This window comes from Ictalurus punctatus, chromosome 12 (genome assembly GCF_001660625.3).
Source record: "Ictalurus punctatus breed USDA103 chromosome 12, Coco_2.0, whole genome shotgun sequence".
NCBI lineage: Eukaryota > Metazoa > Chordata > Actinopteri > Siluriformes > Ictaluridae > Ictalurus > Ictalurus punctatus.
Genome location: NC_030427.2, coordinates 6,964,284 through 6,981,994, shown reverse-complemented (window position 1 = coordinate 6,981,994; position 17,711 = coordinate 6,964,284). Strand labels below are relative to the sequence as shown.

General features: G+C 37.8%; 1 protein-coding gene across 6 annotated transcripts in view; it reads left to right on the top strand.

Moving 5' to 3' along the window:
* The first annotated feature begins 7,397 nt into the window (after positions 1-7,397).
* stx16 (syntaxin 16) overlaps positions 7,398-17,711 on the top strand; it is a 40,691-nt gene continuing 30,377 nt past the window's right edge. The window contains exons 1-6 of one of the 6 annotated variants that reach the window (XM_053684263.1): positions 7,398-7,871; positions 13,283-13,294; positions 13,429-13,536; positions 14,017-14,157; positions 14,620-14,782; positions 16,951-17,039. In XM_053684263.1, the coding sequence (XP_053540238.1) occupies positions 7,740-7,871; positions 13,283-13,294; positions 13,429-13,536; positions 14,017-14,157; positions 14,620-14,782; positions 16,951-17,039 (645 nt within the window). In that variant the 5' untranslated portion in view covers positions 7,398-7,739. The remainder of the gene's footprint in view (positions 7,872-13,282; positions 13,295-13,428; positions 13,537-14,016; positions 14,158-14,619; positions 14,783-16,950; positions 17,040-17,711) is intronic. The other 5 variants (XM_017482216.3, XM_053684265.1, XM_053684264.1 and 2 more) reach the window with 5 other exon arrangements.

Sequence of the window (17,711 nt, the reverse complement as noted above, 5' to 3'; positions counted from 1 at the left end):
AACTTTTTTATCCCTGTGTAAACTGTGTAAATTGTGATGTAATGATAAAATGAAACAAAATATTGTTGTGTATCAAATAAGCGATTATCATTTTCATTAAAGATCCTCACCGGCTTGTGTCTCGCCTTCAGGAGAGCATCCATTTCATCCACCTTCAAACAAAAACACATGAGGGATGAGGGATTGGTGTGTCCGGTTCTGCTTCCACATGGCCAAAGCTAATTTATCATCCATCCATCCATCCATCCATCCATCCATCCATCTTCTATACCGCTTATCCTTTCTTCAGGGTCACAGGGAACCTGGAGCCTATCCCAGGAAGCATAGGGCACAAGGCGGGGTACACCCTGAACAGGGTGCCAATCTATCGCAGGGCACACACCCATTCATACACTACAGACACTTTAGACACGCCAATCAGCCTACCATGCAAGTCTTTGGACTGGGGGAGGAAACCGGAGTACCCGGAGGAACCCCCGGAGCACAGGGAGAACATGCAAACACCGCATACACAGGGCCACGGTGGGAATCGAACCCCCGACCCTGGAGGAAGTGGGATTGAATCCCCCCAGTGGGATTGAAAATCGGGGTGCCGTCCTCGGCAGGACTGGAAAGCTGGGCGACATCACAATTATTGTTGAATGGTAAAACAATGAATTCAAATGTCTTTTTCAGTTTAAATGGTCTATAGAAACAGGTTTATAAAATTACAGGTGTTAAATTAGTGTGATGGTCATCGTTTTAAAACCATGTTTATATGATTTAGAAAAGCAGACTGCACTGAATAGTTTGAAATCACAGTTGTGAAGATAGATCAAGAATACTAGGAGGAGATGTCAAATGTAGTTTATGTGCATTGTGCAAATTAGCAACAACAAAAAAAAGTCAGAAATTAATGGACGGGATCAAGGTAAATACATATAAAGCCAAGAGATGAGCGGGATAAAGAATTTTTATTGTAGACATTATGGTTCTTGAGACATGGACCAAACCGTAAAAGCTTGTGCTCTAGCACCACCAAGAGGCACAATGCAATGATTTTTCTGAGGAGCAGTAAAAGTAGTAGCAGATACTGCACCTTGGTTAAAGTTTGATCCTAGGACTTGTTATGGTTTCATGCAGGATTTGTCTTAACAGAGAAAATTATTAATAATTAAAGCTGCAAGCAGCTTTTCGGGGGCCAAGCACCCAGAGTCAGTGAGCCACACATTCACAGAAGTGATACAATTGTTGCCTAAGCAATCACAGGAAAGCAGAGCCATAACTTTAGGCAAAGGGATTCAAGAGTGATTTGTAGTTTCACTAATGATGTGTCTGTTTTGACCACGGATAGTGGTGGAATTTTCTGACTGTAGCAGGAAGGTTCTAGATAAACAAATGAGCAGCAGGGTGGCATTTTTGCTGCAGCTGCCATTACTGCTGTAACCTGCATTGTTTTCTGTTTGGTCATGATTGCTACTGCTCTGACCTGAAAATTATTTTCTTCTTGTGCTTTAAAAACATCTAAGGTATTTATGTTTTTCCTCATCAGTTTGGGCCTTTTACCAAGTTTATGCAAGTATCTGCACCAAACATATATCTGTCTTTATATCTGTCATTATTTGTTTTTTTAATTGGAAATTGCACAATAAAATGCTTTTTTGATATTAAACCCTGTCAGTAGTGTGTTGTCTTTATAATAGCACACCGAATGACTAGAATGGCAGTAGACAGTTGTGAAGACACATCTCAAGATGATTTGAGTCAAATTTGGTGAAGATTGTACAAAATTCAGTGGAGGGGTATCAAGAATGGCACTTTTGGTATGGTAATGGAAGTATGTTATTGTAACTTTTGACCAGTAAGTGATGCTGTCATGAAATTTGTTGCATAGCCTCAGGGCATGGTCCTGAAGATGCCTACCAGATTTGTTGCTTAGTGTGCAGGTTGTTGCTGAGATATAGCCTTACCTCCTGATTGGCAGCTTTGCTGTCAGCTTTGCTGTCGGATTTGTTGGCCCATTACAGTCAAACTGGTTGGAGTATTCAAAATTCTTTTGACAACTTTTGTGAGGCTTACTCTGAAGATGATGGGTGCCACATTTGGTGATGATTGGACAATATTTGTAGGAGGAGTAACAACAAAATCTAAGATGACAGTGTTGGCAGCACTTAGCCCAAATTTGGTGAGAATGTTCCTTAGTCCCTCCCAATCAGTGTGCCAAATTTCACAACTTTTTACCAGACAGTTCTATGGGCTGCCATGTACAGCCTAGCCAGAAGTAGAAGAAATATAGCTGCAAGCAGCAATTATCAGGGTTCAAGTGCCTTTAAGGACATGCATAAAAAATGTTAAGTAATAGTGTGCAAATATATATTCAATTCAATTTTATTTGTATAGCGCTTTTTACAATAGACATTGTCTCAAAGCAGCTTTACAGAAATATCAACACGGTATACAGATATTAAAGGTGCGAATTTATCCCAACTGAGCAAGCCACTGAGTGGCGACGGTGGCAAGGAAAAACTCCCTAAGATGTTTTAAGAGGAAGAAACCTTGAGAGGAACCCGACTCAGAAGGGAACCCATGCTCATCTGGGTAACAACAAATAGTGTGAAAAAGTTCATTATGGATTTATATGAAGTCTGTATGGCCTTAGAAGCAGCCGTAGTCCCAGCAGTCTGGAATTAGAGAAGATTTGAGCTCCATCCAGAGGCAGGACATCCGAAACGGATAAGGCAGATCTGGAGATCAGAAAGGATCTGGATCTCTAGTATCTCCATAAAATCGTATGTGGCTCGGCAGAAGGAGAGAGGGAGAGAAAAGATTATTAGGACTGGGAATTAGCATAATAGAGAGATTAGTCAGGGTAGGCGTGAGTAAACAAATACGTTTTAAGCCTAGACTTAAACACTGAGACTGTGTCTGAGTCCCGAACACTAATTGGAAGACTGTTAAGCTCTCCCCCCTGCTGTAGCCTTCGCTATTCGAGGTACCATCAAATAGCCTGCATCTTTTGATCTAAGTAGGTGTAGCGGATCATAGAAAACCAAAAGGTCGATTATATACTATGATGCGAGACCGTTTAATGCTTTATAAAATACTTTTATTAACTTATAATCAATGCGAGATTTAACTGGGAGCCAATGCAGTATTGATAATATTGGTGTGATATGGTCGTATCTTCTGGTTCTAGTTAGGACTCTAGCAGCTGCATTCTGGACTAACTGGAGTTTATTTATATTCCTACTGGAACATCCAGACAGTAAGGCATTACAGTAATCTAATCTAGAGGTGACGAATGCATGAACTAGTATTTCTGCATCATGTAGTGACAATATGTTTCTTATTTTAGAAATATTTCTGAGATGAAAGAAGACTATCCTAGTAATATTATCTACATGAGCATCAAATGATAGACTGGAGTCAATAATCACTCCAAGGTCTTTTACTGCTGCACATGATGAAACAGAAAGACCATCCAGAGTAACCATGTGATCAGAAAGATTATTTCTAGCTACACATGGTCCTAATAAAAGTATTTCTGTTTTATCAGAATTAAGTAGAAGGAAGTTAGATAACATCCAACGTCTAATGTCCTTTACACAATCCTCAACTTTACTAAGCTTCTGTCTGTCCTCTGGCTTCGCTGAAACTCATAACTGTGTATCATCAGCATAACAGTGGAAGTTAATTCCATGTTTACAAATAATTTCACCCAGAGGTAGCATATATAAAGTAAAGAGCAGTGGGCCTAAAACAGAACCCTGTGGAACTCCAAAGGTAACCTCGGTATGCGCAGAGAAGTCTCCATTTACATCTATGAATTGATAACGATCGGTCAGATAAGACCTGAGCCAGGAGAGGACTGTTCCCTTAATGCCAATAACATTTTCTAATCTATCAAGGAGAATAGTATGATCTGTAGTATCAGAAGCTGCACGAAGGTCGAGAAACACAAGCAGCGAGACACAACCCTGAGGATCTCCGGGTGAATTTTTTTTTTGCACAGACCTCTGGGGCAGTAAGTCAAACGTTATATATATATAAACTTGGTTCTCACCAAGTTTTGTTCTGATCAGCTTTCATTAACTGGTGGAGTACTACTATGCCTCAAAGTTTCAGCTCTCCAGGCATGACAGTTTGGTTTGCTTTAGGTGATCAGATGTAGGGCAGAAAAAATATATATAATTATATATATATAATCCCAAATATAAATAATATATAATTATCAGGGTTCAAGCACTTTAAGAACTTTAATTGCATGCATAAAAAGATATTATGTACTATTTAGCAAGCATGTTAGCACTCAAATTGGAGATGAAACAAGACAATTTTCAGCTCTTCCATTTAACTTAAGAAAGGATAAAAATTATCATCAGAGCAGCAGAAAAATACTTAAAAGTAGAGGATGTTACAGTAGAATCAGTGAATGAAGCACTCAAAGGCGGAATAGCGGGAACTCAAGGAACGTATGGGGAAAGTATATGAAAGGATTAGGCATACTACAATGGAATGCACAAAGTCTTATAGCAAATGGACAAGAGTTGAAAAAGTTTATTCAGGATCTACAGCGGAAACCAGATGTTATATGTATACAGGAGACATGGCTTAAACCACATCTTGATTTTGGTATACTAGGATATGAGGGTATACGGAAGGATAAGAAATCAGGAAATGGGGGAGGAGTAACTTCTTTTATAAAAACAAGGCTTGAACTACAGAGAAATGAATAATAATGAAGAGGTGATATCTGTGGAAACATCCTTTGATAATAGGAGTATTAATGTTATCAAATATTATAATCAAAGCAATAAACTAAGGAAAGAAACCCTTGAAAACATTGGGAGTTTTAATGATAACGATACTTTGGTGTGGTGATTTTAATGGTGCTTTCACCGATGTTAATGGTAATACAATTGAGAAAGTGATGGGTGAACTTGGATTAGTTTGTCTAAATGATGGTAGGAGTACTAGACTGTATGTAGTTATGCGAAGAGAATCTGTGCGTGACCTTACTATAGCTTCTGAGGATGTGGTTTAAATCAGTTTTAAATCAGTCTACATTAGGTAGTGATCATTATCCTATGTATTGCACACTATGTTTGGAAGTACAAATGATTGAAGAAGAGCGTATGCCTAGATGGAAGATGAGAAATGTGGACTGGGATAAGTTTAGCACAATATGCAGTAATAGATTAATTTAATTCTCTGAATTACAAGGTGAAGTAAAGGAATGCAACTCAAGGATAAGCAATATAATATATAATACAGCAGAGGAGATCATTGGTAAGGTGTCAAAAGGTAGGAAATGGAAAGCAGTTACATGGTGGAATGATGAGTATGGAACAGCTGTTAGAAACAGAAACAGTGCATATAGGAAGGTGAAAACATCTCATTCACTCCCAGAGCTAATTAATTATAGGAGAGCACAAGCTATAGTCAGGAAAACTATAAGAATGGCAAAGCAAAATTACTGTAGAGAATTTTGCAACACAATAGGAAGGGAAACTTAGATCTCAGATATATGCGGTATGATAAGAAAGATGGGAGGTAATAGAAAGAATACCAATATGCCTGCTCTTCATAATGGAGTGGAGGTGGCAATTTCAAATAAAGAAAAAGCAGAAATGTTGGTGAAACTTTTTCGTTAAAGTGCATAGCAATAGTAATCTAACAGAGGAAGCTAGGGAAAGTAGAGAATCGGTCAGAAGAGAAAATCCTGGAGTATTGGAGAAAAGAAGCACAAACGAAAGGCCATTAGATATGACCTTCTCTAGATTTGAACTAAAAAGTGCTATTGCTAGGTAAAGAAAACATCTGCCAGTGAAGATGATATGCTATAGTATGATTGAACATCTGTCTGATGAGGCACTAACAGTTATACTGCAAGTGATTAACAAGGTGTGGATAACAGGCACACTACTCACATCATGGAAACACTCAATAATTATTCCAATCGTGAAACCAGGTAAAAATCATGCAGAAGCAACTAGTTACAGACCAATAGCATTCATTTCTTTAAACCTTTTGTAACTAAAGCACCCCCAAGCCTCCCTTATCCTTTGGCACCCCCACCAGGATTAATGATTATCTGTCTATCTATCTATATATATATATATATATATATATATATATATATATATATATATATATATATATAGATATAGATATATATATATAGATAGATAGATAGATAGATAGATAGATAGAGAGAGATATATATAGATAGATAGATAGAGAGAGAGAGAGAGATTTTTTGTACTTTTTAAATTACTTCTAACTTTTATTATTTAAAAAAAAATGTTTTATGACTTTTATAAAACTGTATAACGGACAGGTGTGGAACATGAATGATGAAAAATGTTTCTGAACACTAGAACTACTCTGATCAAGAGAACTAGGCTGTAATAACGTGTTCTATTTAACATGTAAAACATCTTGCATTCCATTCGTCTTGCGTTATATAAACATCCGCATAAGAATGATGTAGATTGGGAGGCAGGGCGCGTCTCGTTATCCACGACGGTGTTATCAATCTGCCCCCCCCAATATACAGCACAAAATATTTTCTATATGTGCCCATTTAATAAACCCTGCCAACGGATCTGTCTTTTTTCGTCTATTCTATTTATTTATGTTTATTCCTTTTTAATATATTTCCGTTTGGTAAGGAAAATAGGTGTGTTCCCCCCCCTCCAATTGTACACTTGGTTGCGTCCATACTCACTGCAAGTTGGTTGATCTATTTGAGCAGCTCAGTCTGTAAGAAATGGAGACCGCAGCCAAGCATAGAAAAGTGCAGCAGAACATACGAGCTTTTTTCCAGACAGTCAGTAACTAGATACCTAAATAGTAAGTGACCTTACTATGGCTTGGTTTGTTCTTAAGAACGTCAATTAACTGGTGATATTTGCACACCCACGAAGTAGGCTAGGCTAACGTCAGGTCCAGTTTTTGACCATTAACGTTACATTCACTTGCACCCCCCCCCAAAGTCCATACCATGGTTACGCTTTTGAGTACTGCCGACATTTGGAAAGTTGCTAAGTTTTGTCCAAAAAGTCGCTTTTTTCTCTGGGGAAAAAAAGTGACTAAGTTGGTAACACTGGTCTACATTGACAGCTAGATAAAAGTCAGACTAAGCTCCGCCTCTCCACAGCAAAAACAAAACAGAGGGAGAGGGAACGCGGGGTTTTTCATTTATGCACATTCTATTTGAAAAGCAATAAAATACACCGAGTACACAAATGATGCCCTGTCTGTGTTTTTCCTCTTGAAAACAATTTGCGCCCTCCTTCCGATCTCTCCACACGCCCCCCGTGTTAAGAACCACTGGAATAATTTAATATCCCATCGGTGCTCCACACTCCAGTCCACCAGGTGGCGCTAATGCACCAACAGTTGGTCTGCCAAACCCCAATAAACAAAAGAAGAGGAAGAAGAAGAAGGATATGATTGTGATCTCGTGTTTACGTGTTACACACCTTAGTGCTCTTTGCTCGATTTAATTTGAAAGGGACATTAGACCTGTTATATAATCGTTCTTTATTATTGTTTTAGTGTAGAAACTGCGGCACAGACGACGCCAGTGAGACTACCGCGGACATATTGTTAATCGGTGGCTGTCTGTTCTATTGCAGGCTAGGTCGCTAGCTTTGGGTAGCTACCTGCCCAAATCCGTAGCCCGAAAGCGAGCCAGAGGCAGTCAGCCATTATTTGATCGCGCGTACCTGCCCTCTTATGCACTGACAGTAGTCATGGCAACTAGGCGCCTGACCGATGCCTTCTTATTAATGCGGAACAATGCGATCCAAAACCGACAAATATTGGCTGAGCAAGTGAGTACATATGAGCCCCGTCGTACTCTGAATACACGTAGCAATGCTGCGGTGAGTCTCATGTTAATTGTCTGAATTGATTTGGTTTGATTGCGATTGTCATAGCTTGCTAGCTAGTAAAATCCTAGCTGGGTGCTTTGTTGAAAGGTGACACTGCTTTCAGAGAAGAACGCTGCCTAATATATTATTTACAATGTAGTACAACCAGCCAATGATCTGTCTGTCGTGTTGACCCTTTATTTACTTTTACGGGACATTTAGCTTTACCCTTAACCACCATGGTTTGAGGTCCAGTAGTGTGGAATGTGGCGAGGAATAATTGGTATTTGGATATATTTGACCTACCCACGATACATACCTATTACTTATAGGCAGGGGCGCGATGAACAGTTTTAAACGGGGTGTTGAAGACGGAATTGTGGACCCCCTCCTTTCAGATAAATGTGTTTTTTATTGTTATTTTTTTTGTAATAAAATAAAATAATTCATACTTTTTGCGAAATTAGATTCTTTGCTATTATACAACAATGCGCTACTTTAATGGTTTTCAAAGTGGGGGCCGCCAGGGGGCGCCCGGGGGCCTCAACAATTTGGTGTGAAAAGTAAATTTAAAAAAATTGAGAAATGATTCTCACGCTCAGACAACCCCCCCCCCCCCCCCCCCACACACACACACACACACACAATCAATTCCTAATGTAGTGTAATGTAAAGATGAAAGATGTAATTATTAATAATAAAAAAAGGGGGGGGGTATATTCAGAAGTCTGTATTTTTAATGTGTTTTAAAGACATCTTGCTAAAGGGCGGCCTCGGTCAAATGTTAATGCCATTTGGGGGGGCCTTGCCCTGGAAAAGTTTGGGAACCCCTGGGCTGGTCTCACTCAACTATATAATTCGTTGCCTTTTATTCAAATGTAAACACTTCCACCATTACAAAATTTCATATTTACCAACAACTTTTCCTATTTTCAAGAAGACATTACATTTCAGAAGAAATACTGATCAGAAGGTCGTGAGTTCAAACCCTAGTACCACCACTGTTGGGCCCCTGAGCAAGGCCCTTAACCCTCAACTCCTCAGTTTAAATAAATGTAAGTCGCTCTGGATAAGGGCATCTGCAAATGCCCTAAATGTAAATATACACTATCTAGCTAGACAAACCTCATTCTTTACATGGCCGGGAGGGCAAAAAAAGAACATGGTAATATATTTAGCAGGCATAAAAGATATTGCAGCTTGTCCTAAACTTTTCAGCCATAGAAAAGGTAACTCACGATTAAATTCGGACACGTCTTGATTTCATGATTGCCCATTTGTCTAAAATTTCCTCAAATGAATGGTGTAACTTTGTGCTCTATTGAATGGAATTTTTCATCCTTTTGAATTTTGAAGTGATGTGAGAGTGAGTTTACTTTCACTTATCGCAAGGGTTGTAGTAATGAGTTAACCGGTATACCCCAGTATGGAAAGTGGTATGAAATTTGTATGTATGAAAATTGACAATTATCATGCCATGTACATTTGCTTAATACTACAGTATTGAGGGGGAAAAAAGCAACTGGACGGAGAATCTCACCTGCGCATCTCCTTTACTCCTTGACTGCCTGTCAGACTCGTCATCTTGCTCCACACACACACACACACACACACACACACACATATATACATATACAGTGGAAAAAATGTCTGAGAGAAGCGAGGCTGGTATCACCAATCTCTATCCCCTGCCGAAAAAAAAAATTAAAATAAGTGTGGGATGTGTTCAAAACTGTCACTTCCAGGGAAACTAGCACAAAGTATCAATATAAATGGCCGTTGTTGAAAGCAGGGAAGCCACTGTGGCTCTTTTTTCCAATATAATAAATGACGTGCTTCAGAATGCGCAGACTAAATGCTATCACAAACCATGTTATTTTGGAATGGAATCATGTGAGACAGTTCTGGGAGGTAATTATATCAAATCATTTTGATGTCAGACTTTGGCTCAGGCATTTCAGAATGACAAAAACATTTGGGATGCTGTGCAATGAGCCTGGTCTGCTGGTTAGTCCAGTTATGCCGACCCACCGCACCCACAGTTCCCACAGAAAAACGCATTGCCATTGCGCTGTATAAGTTGGCCACATGAGGAATTAATTAGGTAAATGAGTTTACGTTGTAGTTTATGTGCACGTCTTCCTTAGGGGTGTATTTATTTTGGAGTTTGGGTGTATTTAACAGTCATGGGGGTGTTCATATGTAGGGTTTGTGGCAGTTAGCACTTGGGCTATTTATTGTTGGGGTTTGTGGCCAAAAGCAGTCAGGGGTATTTGAGTTTGGGTCAGTTAGAGGTCACTGGGATTTTCATTTTTGGATTTGGGGCAATTAGCAGTCAGGTGGTATTTTAATTTGTGTTTGTTTATATTTGGGGTTTGGGAAAATTGACAGTCAATGCTTGTGAGTGAATAGAGGATTTTCAAACATTAATTTTGATTAATTTTGCGGAGAAATTCCTGTATGTCAAAATGCAGGCCTGTGTACCTGTGCAATGTGTGTGAAATTGGCCCTTTGTGACATCACTTTAAAACATTTTTAAACTTGAATAGTCTAAAAACTATGAATGTCATCCAAGGCAAATATATATATATATATATATATATATATATATATATATATATATATATATATATATATATATATATAATCTCTTATCTCTTGTGCCAGAGAGAAACAGTTTGGACGGAGTCTGTATGTTAAGTGGTTTGGGTTGTATTCATTGAAATTGTTGAAGCATAAGAAGACGTATATTAGGTGCTATTAGGTGTTTTCACACTTGAGTCCTCTTTAAAAAAATCGAACTCAGACCACGTGAAGTGGACCATGAGGAGAACCAAGTGAAAAAGGACCCAGCTCTCTTTACATTCACATTGTCCCAGTTCCTTAAAGAGGAATCTGATCCTTTTTTTGGTCCACTTAAGCAGTAATGGGGTCTCAGACCTCTTTGTGTTCATACTGTTGCTTTTTGGCTACTAGTCCTCTTGCAATGCTGTGCATTGTGGGTACAGCAATATTGTGCAGCTAAATAGGTATAGCAAATTTCCAGTTATTGTACCATTATCATCCTCGCTGATGTCAACCCTTCCACCCTCTACAACATCCACTGGGTTCGCACAGAGGCTTGTACCAAGAATCTCAGCAGTCTATCCGCTGTTTTGGGGAGGAGTATAATCGATATTTATGGATTTTACAAGCAAATATGCCTGTATGTTGCTTGATTGTGTATATACTTCTATACTTGTATTTAAAAATAGAAGTTTACAGCTTATGTGTTGCACAGCCATGTTGCTTTGATGTCACTTGATGAACTAAGGATTCTTAGTTGAGGGGGTGTTTTCTTTTCTACTTTTTTTTTTACGGAGCCACTTCATAGTTAAACTCGCATAATCACTTACATTATATAGTCCGAATATGTCAAAATACCCCAACAATTTCCATTGGGTGTACTTATTTTTTCACATGACTGTATGGTTGTAAGGTTTAGGTGTCCACATACCTTTCAACATATAGTGTATGTTTTACATATGATCTTATTTATGATGCCCGGCATAGACTGTCAAATAATCCAGGAAAAAAGCTCTATAGTAGAAAGCATCATTGCCAAAAGAACACAAATAATAGTTTAAAACCCCTTTGCATATGTCTGTAAATGCAAATGTGTTTAACAAACATTTGAATGCTAAGCCCATTAATTGACCGTTTTTTAAAATGATTTTCCACTATTAAACATGTTAAACATAGTAAAAATTAACAGTTTAATTTCACTTATAGCTTGTAAGCACATTAATAATTAAGTAAAGCCAGAGAAACATTGAATACAGGGTAAAATAAAAATAAAGGGTAAAAGTGCAACCCAGTCACTAGCATTTAAGATGAGGCTTTGTTGTATTTATTTTCAATAAACTTCTATATATATATATATATATATATATATATATATATATATATATATATATATATATATATATATATATATATAAATATGGCTTTTATCTTTGCCTATATCCTCCTTGGTTCTAATGCCTATATGCTCTTGCTCTAATGTTCTTTTTGCTACAATCACGAAAGTCAGTAAAATCTTCAATAAAAGGCTACAACACTTCCAACACAACATTTCTCTGTTCCTTGAGTAGGCTATTGCAGTCAAGTTTAGGCTTAACATTTCTAGTTTCTACTACAGAGAGAAAGCGTTCTGCAGTATTTGTACAGTGCCAAAATTGTTATGATGATACAATAACCTTCAGGGCTTTAAAAAGCAAAGTTTACTGCAGAGGGCTTTACCCAGGTTTTGTATGTAAACCCTTACCCAGGTTTTTGTATGTAAATTGTTAATTTCATATTGTAATGTACAATGTTCATTTGCTTATCTGTCCTGTGTGTCATATTCAGTGAAGACAGTGTATCTCTAGCATTTAAAATTAGGTTACAATGAGTAATTTACAGTCATGTGAAAAAATAAGTAATGTTGGCTTTTTTGACATTTGGACAAGCAAACCTTGTGTTAATAGGCACAGTTTCAAAGATCAAATGTTTGCTTGTCCAAATATGTAAAAAAAAATAAATAAAAATAATAATAAAAAAGTAGCTACTGTCCTAAATGTGATAAGTATGTTCATGTATGTTCTCTTTATTGTTCTATGTCTCTCCCAATAGTTAAACCAGGCCTGCTTAGACGTGAACCAAATATTGACCTTGAAGCTTTATAAGTAAAAAATTCACTGTCATTTAAAGAGATTTTGTTGTGTGACCTTTCAAGTTAGTTTCAATCGGTTTCACTGTATTTTACCAAATTAAAAACAAACAAACAAAAAAGCTTTAGACCCTTAAATAATGGTTAAGGTGGCCATGCTTTGATAATTCCCGACCGAGGCTTTAACTTGAGTAGTTTTGTATGTCCGTGGTAATGGTGCTCTAGCAGCTCCTTCGCTTACTTCTGTGTGCTTGCTGCCTTTTTTTTTCCATAGGCACCCGCGTGGATCTTTTTGGAATTAGTTAGTTATGTGCTTGAAAATTGCGTGTCAATTGATCAGTATGTCATTTTTTTGGGGAAAAAAAAGTTTCGTTGTTTCTATTTTTTGATGTAGTTTGTTTCTTTAACATATGATTATAACAAAATTTCAAAGGTAGCAAAGATCTTCAGTATTTTTTCCATGATTTAGATGTTTTGGAATTTGATGAATATTTTGAATCTTTTGATTGAATCTTTTTTACATCACTAATAAACTGCAGGTGTTTTGTGATGTTTTTTTTTTGCATAGTAAATGATTTGCCTAATCATGATGCTGTTTGTGTGTTTTTGATGCTGATCGATCTCTTTTGCATTGGACTCATTTGCTGTCACTTCTCCACCTGTCCCCACCTGTCTACTTTCTCTTTCTTATCTCATTGGATGGGACTCTATTGCACTCTGTCAATCAAATTAGGAGTATGATGAGGTATCGTTCCACCATTTTGCCTCTCAATAGGAGTAATTTTGATATTGTTTAAGAATCAGTACAGTAAACTTCAGAACTAAAATTGATTGTTCAGATCACAAACTGACTCCCCTTCCCATGTCTTTTGTTAATAGCTGGTTGATGATCGAATGGCTCTGGTGTCTGGAATTAGTTTGGATCCAGAGGCTGGCATCAGTGTTACAAAAAGGCTATCACCCAAATGGATAGAGGGTGTGGATGAGGTAAAGTAGCTTTTTCTAAACAAACAAAAATGTGAAATGAGAGTATAATATTTTCTCTTTCCCAGAATGCCTTGTACATAGAATTCCATGCAAATTATTATACTCTGTAACATTTGTCATTATTGTGCAGTAATTGAAGTTCTACCCTTCAGCGCCTTCTTTTCCATGCTGTCTCAATGCTTTTATATAACCATTAGCCTTGCTGTATTTTGGTGTGCATGCACAATAATTGTGCACCTGCGTCAGGACATTATTTCAAGTTCCCTGTACACAATCCCCATTTTCGAGGACTACAGTCCTTAATATGTTGTTTATTATTGTTATGGCATGTCGTAGATTTAATTGAAGTAAAAATAAGAGGTAGTGTAAAATACTGTCTACTCATGTACTCAACCAAAGAATATTTCAGATGAATACAGTGGAAAGCTATTTGAAGACGTGGTAAAAATGGAGTTAATTTATGGCATTTTCTGCCCTCAGATTCAGTATGAGATCATACGTATACGGCAGAAAATGAAAGAGCTAGCAAGTCTGCATGATAGACACATGAACCGGCCGACACTGGATGACAGCACCAAGGAAGAGCATGCCATCGAGATCACTACACAGGAAATCACACAGGTTTAATCCCACTTACACAGAGGTTGCAATGGCTTTGTGTTTCCACAAATGATAGTTTGAGTGATAAGCAAATGCAGTAAATGAATTCAGCATAAATAATTTATTTGGTCATTAATCAAGAAGTTCTTATATATCTTATATAGCATGATAAATGGAAGTTGTTTGGATTTGTGCACTCAGGCATTTTGTTTTCTTTATAATGATCAACCAGTTTGCTGTTTCAAATTAATCACAGAGAATGCTCTCATTATTTTGTTCATAATTTAGTTATTAGAGCATGAAGTCTCGGCCAGCTATTCGCTGCTCAGCTATTTCTAATATAACATGCTGATGGAAAACTAATATTAATATTCCATTTTACTTCAGTTTCTCTGGATTAAGAATTATAAGCAGCTGATAGTAAATATTTCTTATTCATTTATGTGCGATAATGTGTTTGTGTGTTTGTTTGTGTGTGTGTAGATGTTCCATCGTTGTCAGCGTGCAATAGTGGGGCTGCAGTCTCGGTCTGGTCACTGTACAGAACAGGAGGGGAAGCTGCTCAGAAATGTCATCTCCTCATTGGCTCAGAGCCTTCAGGAGCTCTCAACCAACTTTAGACACACACAGTCCAGTTACCTGAAACGTAAGTGTGCATGCACACATTAACATAAATCTTCAATACTTAGAGAGAGTTCACCCAGAAATGAAAATTCTGTCATCAATTCCTCACCCTCATGTCGTTCCAAACCCATAAGACTTTCGTTCATCTTCGGAACACAAATGAAGATATTTTGAATGAAACCTGGGAGATTTCTGTCCCTCCGCTTATAGTCCAGTGACCAAAACTTTCAAGCTCCAGAAAGTTCATAAAGGCACCGTAACAGTAATCCATGTGACTCCAGTGGTTTATTCCCAATTTTATGAAGCGATACGAATGGTTCATAAATGCAAACTTGTCAGTTTATGCTCTAAACTGTTTAGCTAGTGTGCAAAAATAGGAAAGCTAGTGGCTTAGATGTGTTTTGGTGTGTTTTTCTTCACTTTCTATGTGTCAAGGGCATAGGTTTGATTTTGATATTGCTGGTGACAAAAAAGCATTCCGGAAGGGGCAACAACATGTGTCTATTCAAAGCTTTCATTTCATTCACACATGGGTGAATCATACAGCACATCAGCCTAACATTTGTCACAATACTGAATCTCACTACTAACACATCACCATGTCATCGTTTGACCTCACCTGTGACCCTGCCTCTCCACCTGCCTGTCTGAGATATTACCTGGCAGGACTGCTTCTGTGACCTGACAAAATAACACATTCCGATGCATGCCACATGAACACTGAGGAAAAACATGTATGGCTTAGTTAAGTATTATTATTACAATTATTGTTGACTCTTCACATTAGAAATTGAGAACATATTTTAAGTGATTTACACTTTGACTTGTTGTAAAGTAGCTCCTAATGTGCGTGCATGTGTGTGTTTGGCAGTTAGGCTAATTTGGTGATATGCTGAATCAGGATGGTGGCCAAAAAAGAAAGGTGGGCAATAGGAGCTACTTTACAAGTCAAAGTATACACACACACACACACACACACACACACACACACACACACACACACAAACAAACTAACGTTTAGGCTTGCCACTCATCCCGTTAATACGGGATTGTCACGCATTGAAAAAATACACTGTCCCTGAATCAATATGAGACGCAATTGATTTGTCCTGTATTTTCGTGCACAGAACAGAACTGTTAGTATAAGGTTGGTGTCTTCATCACGTACCGGTAGCCTTCATGATGTATAAGTTGATGGAGCTTTGGCACGTCGTACAACCAGATGTAACTACAGCCTCTCATACGGTAGCAAGAAATGGCAAAGCCGATCCTATTAGCGACATGGGTTAGGGACGTGGGACTTGTAGTAGAGAAAGAGATCTGTTAACCGTTTGTGTAACACAAATTGTGCTGTTGCCTGTCTTGGCCAGGACGCTCTTGTAAAAGAGCTTCTTAATCTCAATGAGACTTTTCCTGGTTAAAGGTTAAATAAAAACATCTAATAAAACCACAAGACACTGACGGACAACGGTGGTTATTTATAAATGTATTTTAATTGTTTGAGCAAAATTATTACTATTCAGTAGTCGCTAGATATTCGTATGGACATGTCCCTAGCATCCCTACTAAATTCGACGCCCCTGCTTTACTTTTATTTTGGGTTAGAGTAATTCAGTCAGTGCTGCTTCAGTTTTCCTTCTACGGAGCCGTCTTTCATTTTAGGCTCTCTTATTTGTATAAGAGTCTTATATTCTCATGACACTTCTGTAAACCTGAGGGGACGACAATATCAGCATAGGCAGGAATACTTGGGGTGCATCCGAAACTACATTTTACCCTACTAAATCATACATTGGTACCCCTGTGCTGTTCCTGTATTTCAGTCACATTTTTAGTAGAAAAATAGAATGTTGTTTGGAATCCAGCATTGATCTCTTATTGAAGATATTAGTTACAGACAAATTTTTTACTGAATGATCTGCATATAGCTTGCACTAGTGTTTTTATTAGCAGAGAGGGCAAAATAGCTTGAATAAAACTAAATACACTTAGACAAAATTTTATGTCTTAAAAGGTGACATTTATTTGAAAGCTTTCTTTTGTACTTTACCATAAACAAAATGTTTCTCATTAGAGATTTTAGTATGATCGTAAGTGGTAGGTCCCAAAACAGAATAATACTTTTATACTCTACTTCAAAAATGCTTTGCTATGTGCAGTCTCATAAAACCATTTTGCCATCTACTTCAGGCATGAAGAATCGTGAAGAAAGGTCTAAACACTTCTTTGACTCTGGGCCTTTAATGGAGGAAGATGAAGGCATAGCACTACATGATAGGGTAAGAAGGATAAGCAACGAATGACACTGATAAGCAACAAAAGAGATGTCATGATACCAATACTGATACAGATACTGAAACCTTGAGTATCAGCCGATATTGATACCAATCTTATATTTTTTCTTTAAAAACTACTTTAAAGCTTTAAAATGATTTTTCTTTAACTGAAGGTCATAAAAAATACAGGAAAAAATACATTGCTAAAAACATGTCTTGCACAAAACAGCAGCTTTCACACAAAAAGGAAGAGTTTTCTCACATCCTTTTTTCTCTAGCCAAGTACTAAGGTCAAAGTCATTACCTTATTACTGTGACCTCATGTGTGCAGCCTATAAGTTACTCATCCTCTCACTACTTTCGTCAGACTGAGTGATCCAGGTGGCCTACTGATCCCCCACTTAAGCTGCATGTGCCTTTCCACTTGCTTATGTTTCAGATTACCAGGTTGGTTTCCTTCTGGAACTTGTAGAGATGTTATATCAAAGTTGTCACAAGGGTTCACAACATTTCCTGAAGTATATTCCCTGGACAGTAAGCGCTTATAATAAGTGCTGCTACATTTTTATGGGGAGTGATGACCACTCAGAGAATGAGAGTCACTCAGTCTATTAATACTGTGTAGGGATGTCACGATACCAAAAATCTAGTAGTCGGTACCGATACCACCAAAAG